Source organism: Eschrichtius robustus, chromosome 5 (genome assembly GCF_028021215.1).
Source record: "Eschrichtius robustus isolate mEscRob2 chromosome 5, mEscRob2.pri, whole genome shotgun sequence".
NCBI classification, from domain to species: domain Eukaryota; kingdom Metazoa; phylum Chordata; class Mammalia; order Artiodactyla; family Eschrichtiidae; genus Eschrichtius; species Eschrichtius robustus.
In genome coordinates, this window is record NC_090828.1 from 33,277,521 (window position 1) to 33,290,203 (window position 12,683).

At 35.9% G+C, this 12,683-nt stretch overlaps 1 protein-coding gene across 1 annotated transcript in view; it reads right to left on the reverse strand.

The window, feature by feature from the left end:
* The window catches only part of FAM117B (family with sequence similarity 117 member B), an 81,683-nt gene that overhangs the window by 20,150 nt on the left and 48,850 nt on the right, over positions 1 to 12,683 (reverse strand). The window contains exons 3-4 of the mRNA XM_068544638.1: positions 8,777 to 8,869; positions 7,534 to 7,647 (exon numbers count right to left, since the gene is read on the reverse strand). Of these exons, the coding sequence (XP_068400739.1) occupies positions 7,534 to 7,647; positions 8,777 to 8,869 (207 nt within the window). The remainder of the gene's footprint in view (positions 1 to 7,533; positions 7,648 to 8,776; positions 8,870 to 12,683) is intronic.

Sequence of the window (12,683 nt, forward strand, 5' to 3'; positions counted from 1 at the left end):
AAACTATATTCTAAAATATCTAAAAATAACAAAAATGATTATACTTTAACTTTTATGCTTCATTTCAAGGGCTCTTAAGGAATTTTATGTGTGTGTATATAATTTATTTTTCCCATATCCACACAGCTTTCTGTAATAATATCTACATTTCTAAATATAAATCAGTATATGCAAATATAAGTGGGTTATCATATTAACTGAGAGGTCATCCTTAGATAGCTCTGAAAGGTTAAAAATCCTTCAATGTACTAAGGCAAAATCTACCTCTCCTAAGATCTAGTCTTTGGAAACAACAAGGATCTCCTATTTTCTCAATTTTTGATTCTTTCTCTTCAAATCAGAATGTTTTCCACTCAATTAAGATTTCAATTAGGTGAATCACTGTTTTAAAGGTTTTTTTCTATTTACATTCTCCATATATCTATATACATTACAGCTTAAAGATCAAATTCTGCATCAAAGCTGAGAAGTAACCAACAAAGAAAGAACCCCAAGAGAAGGGTTGGATAATCCTGAATCTTCATTAGAGGTCAATCTACATTATAACTTACGTATCTGTTTCAAAGTGTGGGGATAAGACTGTGGTATGACACAGAGAGTCAGGAAAGATGGGAAGAACACCTACTGAAGCAGTAGCTGAGCAGGAAAAAGAAATATACAGTTAAATTTTCAAAGGAAGAAAAATGTGCCTTGATAGGCAAGTAGGATGGAAAAGGTGTGTTCAGCAATTGAACAGAGATCTATGAGAGAAATATGAGCCAGAAACCCTAATATAACAACAGGGAGGTCAAAACTGATGTTTAGAATGGTTTTAAAAAAATTAGAAAGCACTGGAAAAAAAGCTTTCCTATCTTAAGGGCTTTTTGTAGAGGGCCTCCCATGTCGCCTTGATTCCTCCTGTCCTGTCAGCATTACTTTATTTCTGTCCTCCAGCAATCACTGTCCTTTCATCTGATATCCCCCTCTTAGCTCTTCTAAGCTACAACTATACTCTATAATAAAGGTCACAGCTGAAGCACCTACTCTTGATTTCTAAGTAGCAAAATCTTAAAACTTTCAAGAACAGCAATCATGTCCTGGACTGGCATACAAAGATTTTATTGCAGAGCAGCAATTTTCTCTTTAAAGTGCAACGCCCCTCTCACTCTTCAGATGAATATAGGTTTTTATCCCTTTCTACCTCACTATCCCTTTGCTCTCAAACCCTCCTAAGCTACTACAAAACTACAGTGTCCCAGCCCAGATGAAGAAATAAGAAAATCCTATGGGAGGGCTTTCTTGCTTGAGGCTATAACAACCAGAAACACCTGCATGATTTTTAAATTCTCACTCCTAAATTAGTTTATGCAACTGTGAAGATGCTGCATCTCCCGCTCCTCTGTTTACTAATATCTGACTTTAATCATCAATCAAACAATCCTGAAATGTATTAGTTACATATTCTAATGAGAATATTTCTTGAAATACTCCTTAAAAATACGATACCGTAAGTATCCGAGGGCTCTGTCAATTTTGGAAACCACTGACATGTGAAAAGATTCTCTCTCCTAAGAAACTTGGCAGCATTTATTCTTCATAACAAATAGTTCCCCACCCCCCAAATTTCCAGGGAAAGAACCACTCAAAAAGGTATGTGAGAATTCTTTTCTAACTGCAAATATCCATTGTAAGCCCAAGAAAAAGATCTTTTGTTAACCAGTGGTTATAGACTATGAGCTAGCTATAAGCAGAGCAATACTGTCCTTGATCATTAAGGGATACTAAAGGAATTTCCCAATAATCTTCTCCAAACAAAAAAAAACTCCAAACCAAAAAACTGTAATAACTTGGAAAGTCTATGAAGAGAAAAGTTAAAGAGCCCCCCAAATATTCAAACTTCTCAACCAAATAATGGAAAATCTACCCCTAGGAAAGTATAAATATATAAAAAGCTTTAAGCACACAGGAACTGGACCCAACTAAATAGCCAAAATTAGGGAAATGCTCTACAGAATCTGAAACATTAAAAATGTTCCTGAAGCATCTGTAATAACATTTTTCCACATTAAGTAAATTTTTTAAAATATATAAAGTCTAACACATGGTAGGATCTCAACAAGGAATGAGAAAGGAAAAAGAAGAAAAAACGTAAGGAATAGCTGTCTTTAAAGAGAGACTCTGGATGATTTTTTTCCTATTTGATTTTTAAAAAAATTACAGCTTGACTGAGACATAATCTTTTTATTTGACTTTTTTAGTTTCTGAAATTTTTGTAATAAGCATGTAAATATTTTTATGATAATAAAAGCTTTAGAAAATAACTTCAATATGAAATTGGCAGAGAAGCCTAGTGAAAAATCCAACTGGAAGCAACCTAAGATCTACTGAACAGTTATTATGGGTCAAGAATTGCATTAACTGTTTTATAACATTCTATCGCATTTAAGCCTCAGTATAACACACTAACAGGTAATACTATAACGCAGAGAACCCGAGGAACTTCATACAGCCAACAAGCAGCAGGGCTCAGTTGTAAACTAAACAGTCTGATCTCAGGGCACCTGTGCTCATCCTCTAGCTACATGACCTCCCAGGTTACTTTTGGATTCTTTGCTAGCGTCTAATCTATTATTTCCAGACAATTATATTTGTATTTTATCTATTTATTTTGTATGTTGGTTGGTAGATTTTTTTGCAGCAGCTTATTGAAAAATAATTCACAATACCATACAACTTACTCGTTTAAAGTGTACAACTTTTGCTTCTGAATGGTTATTGAACAGAGTTGTACAACCATCACCACAATTGATCTTAGAATCACCAAAAATAAGTCCCTCACCCATTAGCAGTCACTCTCTATTTCCCCCCAACTTTCCCAGCTCTAGGCAACCACCAATCTACAACCCGGCTCTATGGGTTTGCTTATTCTGGACATTTCATGTAAGTGAAATCATATAATATGTGTTCTTCTTTCACTTAGCATAATGTTTTCAAAGTTCACCCATATGGTAGCATGTACCAGTACTCCATTCCTTTTTATGACTGAATAATATTCCATTGTATGGATATACTGCATTTTATTTATCCATTCATTGGTTGATGGACATTTGGGTTGTTTCCAAATTTTGGCTACTGTGAGCCATGCTGCTATGAACATTTGTGTCCAAGTTTTTATGTAAACGTACGTTTTCAATTCTCTTGGGTACATACCTTGGAGAGGAAGTGCTGGGTTATATAGTAACTCTATGTTTGTTTGGTTTTTTAAAATTATTAATTATTTATTTATTTATTTTTGGTTGCATTGGGTCTTCATTGCTGCACGGGCTTTCTCTGGTTGTGGCGAGTGGGGGCTACTCTTCACTGTGATGTGCGGGCCTCTCACTGCAGTGCCCTCTCTCGTGTGCAGCATGGGCTCTAGGTGCGTGGACTTCAGTAGTTGTGGCACATGGGCTTCAGTAGTTGTGGCTCGCGGCCTCTAGAGCGCAGGCTCAGTAGTTGTGGAGCACGGGCTTAGTTGCTCCACAGCATGTGGGATCTTCCCGGACCAGGGATCGAACCCGTGTCCCCTGCATTGGCAGGCGGATTCTTAACCACTGTGACACCAGGGAAGCCCCCTGTAACTCTGTGTTTATTTAGCCTTTTGAGGAACTGCCAGGATGTTTTCCAAAATGGCTACACCGTTTTACATTCCTATCAGCAATATATAAGGGTTCCAATTTCTCCACATCCTTACTAACACTTGTTATCTGTCTTTTTAGTTTTAGCTGTCCTAGTGGGTATGAAATAGTATCTCACTGGAATGTGTATGCATTTCCCTACTGACAAATAATGCTAAGTATCTTTTTCACATACTTATTGGCTATCTGTACATCTTCCTTGGAGAACTCTCTATTTAGATCCTTTGCCCATTTTTAAATTGGGCTGTTTGTCTTTTCATTATTGACTTGTAAGAGTTCTTTATATATTTTAGATACAAGTGCTTTATCAGATATATGATTTATATATATTTTTGCCCATTTTGTGGGATGTCTTTTCACTTTTTTGATGGTGTCCTTTGATGCACAAAAGTTTTTAATTTTGATAAAGTCCAATTTATGCACTTTTTCTATTGCGCCTCGTGCTTTTGGTGTCATATTTAACAAACCACTGCCTAATCCTATGTCACATTTATGCCTATGTTTTCATATAAGAGCTTTTAGTTTCAGCTCTTATATTTAGGTCTTTGACCATTTTGAGTTACTTTTGTACATGATGTGAGGAAGGTAGATATATTTTTTAAATCATGTTTTAAAGGCTAGAATTGGCCTTATCTTTTACTCCTATGTCTCCATCATTCCCATCTCATCAACCATCAGCTAACAAAGTTTAAAAACTCAGACTCTGGGGGATTCCCTGGTGCTGCAGTGGTTGGGAATCTGCCTGCCAATGCAGGGGACACGGGTTCGAGCCCTGGTCTGGGAGGATCCCACGTGCCGCGGAGCAACTAGGCCCGTGAGCCACAACTGCTGAGCCTGCGCGTCTGGAGTCTGTGCTCCGCAACAAGAGAGGCCGCGATGGTGAGAGGCCCGCGCACCATGATGAAGAGTGGCCCCCACTTGCCGCAACTGGAGAAAGCCCTCGCACAGAAACAAAGAATAAATAAATAATTAAAAAAAAAAACAAAAAACAAAAAAAAACACTGTGGTTTATGTAAAATCTGTATGGCCTTGTTAAAAAAAGAGCACTGTTGTGTTAATTTAAAAAAAAAAAAAAAAACTCAGACTCTGAAGTCAAAATGCCTAGATTAGAATCCCAGTTCTGGCTCATATGACCTTGAACAAGATACTTGATCTCTCTGGGCCTTAATTCCTTGCCTGTAAATTGGGGATAATAACAATCTCCAAATCAAAGATGAGGATTAAATGCTAATAATATATACAAAAGCTGAGTAGAGTGCATCCCATATTGTAAGCACTTAATAGACTTCAATTATTAATTATTAGTTTCTAAATATCACTCAGGTTTGTCCACTCTCTCCAGCTCCACAACTTCTACCTTACTTTAGTTCACACCATCATTTCTTACATGGATTATAAATCTATTCTCAAATGGTTTCCTGCCTCTAATCTTGTCCTCTTCCAAATTCATTCTCTACTCTGAACCCATAATGATCATGACAAAATGTGTATCTGATCACCTATCAACCCCCTGAATTGCAGAAAATAGTTCTCTGGTGTCTCTAGGACAAAGTCCAAATTTCTTAACAACTGAGACATGAAGACTTTCAGGTCTGGCTACTATTTACCTCTCTAGCCTAATCTCTTACTACCACCCCTACCTGAAGCCATGATTTCTTATACGTCTAGAAAATTGGCTAAATTCTACTTAATCTTCAGGGACCACTTAGACACCATTTTCTCTAGAAGACCTTCTAGATGGCTCATAGCCAGTCCAAGGATAAATATCCCTTCTATAGCACTCTGAACACTCCCTGATCAACACACTCAATACACTATGTAAAAATTAACTGTTTACTTACATCTATTTGAGACTTGGTGGGGGGAAAGCCCCAATATTTCATTTATCACTGCATCCCCTAATAAGTACTACAGTACGAGTTATATGGCAACATTTAATATATGTTGTGTGAATGGAGGAATGGCCTCAAAGCACACGTATCTCAAACTGGTACTTTCTCCACTAGAGAGAGAACCCACTAAACAAAGCCACACCCATGACTTACTGAATGGTATTTTCATGTTCACAGTCTCAAAGTTTCAATTAAATATGAATACTACTACCATAGCTATCATGATGCATACGTGCCTGATCTCTGATTGGCTATTAACACTAAAGCAAGTCAAGTAGTCAAAATGTTTGTTGTGTCAAGTGTACAAAAGTCAAGCTACATGAATTTATTTTTCAAGTTACTATATTTTCTAGTCCTCACCTTCTCCACGAGACATTTTAGAATTAGACAAAAATGAAGTTCATGCAAACTTCAATAATCTTTATGAAGCAAATTCAACTTGCAAGGGAAAAAAAGAAGAAAATTTTGGATAATTTTATTGCTTTAATTGCTAATTTTAATGCAACTTTTAAAAAAAAATCACTTCAGGAAGTTATAAACTGCTAAAACCCGTCACTTAATTCAATAAAACTCAACCTTGACCTCTATTCTACTTGGAGTAAAAATATGGATTGGAAATAAGAATTGGACTTATCTCTTAGAAACACATCTAAATTATTTATGGATGAATTAGAGGAAGTGGAAGGTTGGCAAATTCACCTGTAAAACCATGTGGGTCTGTAGCCTTTGAGAGTGAGTGGAATAATTAGTATTCCAACTTTGACAATTATTAATCTATTCAAATTTTTCATTTCTTGTTTTGTCAATTTTGCATTTTCTATTTCTCCAAATATAAATGCAGTTTGTTTAGGATTTTAAATGCATTAATATATATTCATATTTTATAACTAAAAATGCCTTATATATGGAAAAAAGCTATTGGAAACTACAATCAAACTATAAATTTGTGAAATCAAATTTGACCCATGCATCAATATTTTAAGACACAATTAATTTGAAAAAAATATATACTTCTATCCATACTTTCTCTTGAAAACAATCCACATACACTTGACAATCATCAGAAGCTATCAACCTGTAAGTGGGGCTGGCAAACTATTTCTTGCTCTCTCCTTGCTAAGGGACCCCATCTAATTTCAATTCAGTTAAAGAGAAATGCTCTGTGAGTGAGCCATCAGGAGCAATTCATAGAGTTCAATTAAAGAATCAAAGCAGTTAAAGATTTTCCCTACTAAAAGACCTTATGCTCCAGGTATCATCATTATCCTCTATCTTCACATGAGGAAACTGAGACTTAGAACAGGTTACTTATCCAGGGTCTGGTTCCACAGCCAATGATTATCTCTATTATTCTGCCTCCAACATACTAAACTGATAGAGACGAAAATATAGTAAACCAAAATATGTAACTAGCTATAATGCCTAGAAGTCATATCACAGATCACTACAGGAAAATATCATTTGGTCAACTTAACATTCTGTTTTTTTTTTTTTTAAAGAGGTAAATTTGTTTTTTTGTTTTTTGTTTTTAAACTTTGGGTTTATTTATTTATTTATTTATTTATGGCTGTGTTGGGTCTTCGTTTCTGTGCGAGGGCTTTCTCTAGCTGTGGCAAGCGGGGGCCACTCTTCATCGCGGTGCGCGGGCCTCTCACTATCGCGGCCTCTCTTGTTGCGGAGCACAGGCTCCCGACGCGCAGGCTCAGTAGTTGTGGCTCACGGGCCCAGTTGCTCCGCGGCATGTGGGATCTTCCCAGACCAGGGCTCGAACCCATGTCCCCTGCATTGGCAGGCAGATTCTCAACCACTGCGCCACCAGGGAAGCCCCATTCTGTTTTTTTTAAATGAAGGTTGTGATTCAGTATTTAATCACTGTTTCAAATATGTTTTAGACATGTTTATCCTAAACAGTTACCTATGAAATAACGTATCACCAGGAAAGCAACAAATCCCTTGTCTGGATTTTATGGTATCTGTGCTCCTACCTGACACTGGTTAATAGCTGCATGGTTGCCATGGAATGGAGACTGTCTTTCTTTATCTCGATGATGCCGACTGCTGTGTTTACTTCTCTGCAATTGCTGGCGTAATTTTGCAATCTGAAAAAGGGAAAAATAACAAGTATGTCAGAGTGTTTTCCACATTACATAAAACATACTCATGCTTAATAAGAACCAGTAAAATTCAGCCTTAATAAATCTCTTGAGTTTTTAAACCATCCCACAAAAATCTGATTTATTGTAAAAAAAAAAATTATATATATATACACATATATATATATACACACACACATCTGTATATGCATAAATGTATATCTTTCTTTCAAAGAAAAAATTATGTTCCAACACTATTCTGAGCCTTTAAGCTTCCCAAGTACTAAACAAATGAAATTTTTAGCATTTAGAATAAATTATATTATACATTATAGCTTTCACAAAGAATTCAAAAATAATGATAAATATTCTCTCATTTCACTTACGAGTCACATTTTATTTAGAATTAGATTTCTTTAACAAACACCTAACCTTCAACAGCTCCAAAAAGTAAACAGTATTATTTAAAAATCAACTCAAGCTCCCCAGGCTCTGGGAGGCTCCTGGAGATGTGCTGTCCACTGAGCATAATCAAATTATGAATAAACATAATAAACATCAACTCTGTTAAAAAAAAAAAAAAAATCAACTCAAGCCATGAAATGCATTCAGATACCAGTCTTTAAATAACAAATACAATTTCAATCAATATCCTATATTATTCTTTGACTGAATTTTTCTGTTTTATTGCTACATTATGTATAAAATGCAAATGTCCTAATTACAGGCACAAAAAATGGTAATCATAGCATAGGGCCATAATCAACTTGGTTATACTGGGTTACTGAAATTCAGAAATACTACCACTGTATATAGAAATAGTAAGTGTGAATTTGTTGTATCACTGCAATCTTATACATTTGATATTTATATTAACAGCTATGGACTCTCATTAAAAATAAAGAAAAACACATAATCAAGTAAGTTATGTGTACATTTCCCCATTCAAATCTTTATTCAACATAATAACTGTTTTTCTGTTATTTCTCAAGTAAGCAAAACCACCAAAACAAAACAAAACAAAAAATTAAAAAACAATGGAAATTGACAAATCTTTGCTGCTCACAACTTCAAGGAACTAGTCAACGAAGGGATCAAATTTCCACACCCACTTCCTTGGAACCATTTCTCTGACCTCCTTAAGTTGATCTGTGCTGCCCCACGACGCTGAACGCTTGTGAGACCCTTTCTTCTTTTCAGAGTACTCTTCAGCCCATGCACTCTCTGTCTATAATGGGAAAAAGAAGGAAGAGGTTTTAATAAAACAATTAATCATTTAACAATAATGAATGCCACATTTGCGACAACACAGATGGACCCTGAGGGTATTATGTTAAATGAAGTCAGAGAAAGACAAATACCATATGATCTCACATGTGGAAACTAAAAAAACAAACAAACAAACAAACTCATAGAAAAAGAAATCAGATTTGTGGTTACCAGAGCTGGGGGTCAGCAGAGGGGGAATAGGATGAAGGTGGTCAAAAGGTACAAACTTCCACTGAAAGATAAATAAGTACTGGGTATGTAATGTACAACCCAGTGGCTACAGTTAACACTTGCTTTTATCGTACATCTGAAAGTAGCTAAGAGAGCAGATCCTAAAAGTTCTCATCACAAGGAAAAAAAAAAAGTTTTTTGGTAACTCTATGAGGTGATGGATGTTAACTAAGCTTACTGTGGTGATCATTTTGCAATATATGTATGTCAAGTCATTATGCTGCATACCTTAAACTTATACAGTGCTATATATCAGTTATATCTCAATAAACCTGAGAACATTTTCCCTTTCTAAAAAAAAGGTATACCATATTTTTCTATTACAAAATACATTCCTATTACAGAAAAATTAGATATTAGAAAATATTTTAAACAACAAATTACCCATAATTTTTACTACCAGTTACTTAATTACAATATTTTAGCCTATTTCTTTCATTTCTCTAATAAAAATTAGTTATTATTGTTATATAATTATAAGCATAGCATTTTTTGAACAAATGCATACTAATAATAGCTAACATTCCTGTGATCTTACTATGTGCTAGGCACTGTGCTTTATGAAAGTACAGTGAAAGGTCTTCATTGTATTATCTGATTTAATACATACAAAAAGTTCTACAAATTCTGCAGAAAAGGAAGTTGTGACAATGAGGTTAGATAAGTTGCCTAAGGTCTCACAGTCGGGAAGTGGCAAAGCCAAAGATATAAACCTAAGACTCCAGAGTTCATAATCTTAACCTCTAAATTTTGTCTTTTCTTGCTTTAAATATCTGCAGAGTACAGCCTCAAAAATGTTAAATTCTTAGTGGTTACACAAAATCCAGAACTTAAAAACATTGTATCAGAAAAAAATATTATTCTTGGCATATGAAAATACGCTCAACCTCACCCCATAGTAAGAGAAATGCAAGTTAAAACTTCACTGAGACTGGGCAATTTGATCACATACACCCTCCTCCATTGTTGGTGGAATGTAAAATTAGTACAGCCTTTATGGAAGGCAACTGCTGTCAAAGTTACAAATGCACATACTGTTTGACACAACCACCCATATTTTGGTAATTTATACTGCAGATGTACAAATTTACACCTTTATGTACAAAATGACATATATTATTCCCTATAGCACTGATTTTATACAAGATTAGAAAAATGTAAATAGAGGATTGGCCAAATAAATTATGGCTTACCTTTGCAACAGAATAATACACAGCTATAAAAATGGATAAGGAAATCTACACTGTACTAATAACAAAATAATCTCCACGAGATGCTGTTAAATGAAAAACTAAAGGCTCGGACTTCCCTGGTGGCACAGTGGTTAAGAATCCGCCTGCCAATGCAGGGTACACGGGTTCGAGCCCTGGTCTGGAAAGATCCCACATGCCACGGAGCAACTAAGCCCGTGTGCCACAACTACTGAGCCTGCGCTCTAGAGACCACGAGCCACAACTACTGAGCCCGCGTGCCACAACTACTGAAGCCCATGCACCTAGAGCCCATGCTCTGCAACAGGAGACGCCACCGCAATGAGAAGCCTGCACACCCCAACCAAGAGTAGCCCCTGCTAGTAGCAACTAGAGAAAGCCTGTGCACAGCAATGAAGACCCAACACAGCCAAAAATACGTGTAAATGTAAATAAATAAAATTTTAAAATACTATTTTAAAAAAAGACAGAAAAACTCAAGGCTCGGTACAGTATGTATAGCAACTACCTTTATATATAGGAGTGCTATAAAGAATATACACACGTGTAAAGTACATCTGGAAGAATATACATGGTAACAAAAGAAACTGGTATCAGTGGCTGCCTCATGAGAAGAAGATAACTCTCAAGTTTTGTACTTTTATGAATGAATGTATAGCCTATTCAAAACAATACCTCTTTATATATAAGATGGAAAAAAACTTTTAAGGGGAAATTTTTCTATATGGATAGAATGGTGTCCTTAAGTGAAAACAAAGTTGCAGAAGAATGTATACAATATGCTATCTTGTGTTTAAGGAAAAAAAAATCACCTTTCTGGGGGGCAACCTCCAGGGAAATAACTGATTTAGGCAAGGATCATCAATGGACACTAAAACCATTAAGTGAAAGGTTACTAGGGAACAGCATATTCACATGGTACAAAAAAAGTATTCTATAGTTACTTGCTAATTCAAAAAGAATAAAATATCTCCTTTACAAATATGTAGTATAATTCATAAAATAAGATAAAATAACAATGTTTTTAAGACCAAAAGAAAGTAGGAGATGAACTGTGCTAAATTAAAAGGAAGTGGGCTTCCTGGTGGCGCGGTGGTTAAGAATCCGCCTGCCAATGCAGGGGACATGGATTCGAGCCCTGGTCTGGGAAGATCCTTCATGCTGTGGAGCAACTAAGCCCGTGTGCCACAACTACTGAGCCTGCGCTCTAGAGCCTGTGAGCCACAACTACTGAGCCTGCGTGCCACAACTACTGAAGCCCGTGTGCCTAGAGCCCGTGCTCCGCAACAAGAGAAGCCACCACAATGAGAAGCCCGCTCACCACAACGAAGAGTAGCCCCCAATCACTGCAACTAGACAAAGCCCGCACACAGCAACGAAGACCCGATGCAGCTAAAAATAAATATAATTAATTAATTAATTAATTAAAAAGAACTAAGAGAAAGCAAGTACAATGCATGAATCTCAGACTGGATCCTGGTGAAAGGAAGGAAGGAAGGAAGGAAGGGATCTTGGGTAAACTTTAACATGAACTGGATTTGGGTGTTACATGATATTATGTAATTATTGATTTTCCTAGGTGAGCTAATGCTACTGTGATTATACAGGAAATATCCTTATTCTTAGAAGATATATGCTGAAAGATTTAGGGATAAAGTGTCATGACATCTGCAACACACTTTCAGAAAGCAGAGAAACACACACATAAAAATACAAAGATTGATAAAGCAAATATGGCTATGTTTAAAACTGTTGAATCTAATGACAGCTGTCATACCCTTCCAATTTTTTGGTATGTTGAACATCTAATTAGTAAAAAGTTAAAAGGGGGAAAAAAACCCAGAATCTTAAGTCATATCAATTGACGTTTTATAAAATCCACTTAGGACAATTCCATAAAGAAATACTTCTATGAAAAAGTATTAGACCTTTAATCCATTTTGAGTTTATTTTTGTGTATGGAGTTAGAGAACATTCCAATTTCATTATTTTACATGTAGCTGTCCAGTTTTCCCAGCACCACTTATTGAAGAGACTGTCTTCTCTCCATTGTATATTCTTGCCTCCTTTGTCATAGATTAGTTGACCATAGCTGCGTGGGTTTATCTCTGGACTTTCTATCCTGTTCCATTGATCTATATTTCTGTTTTTGTGCCAGTACCATACTGTCTTGATGACTGTAGCTTTGTAATATAGTCTGAAGTCAGGGAGCCTGATTCCTCCAGCTCCATTTTTCTTTCTCAATATTGCTTTGGCTATTCAGCATCTTTTGTGCTTCTATACAAATTGCAAAATTTTGTTCTAATTCTGTGAAAAAATGCTATTGGTAAT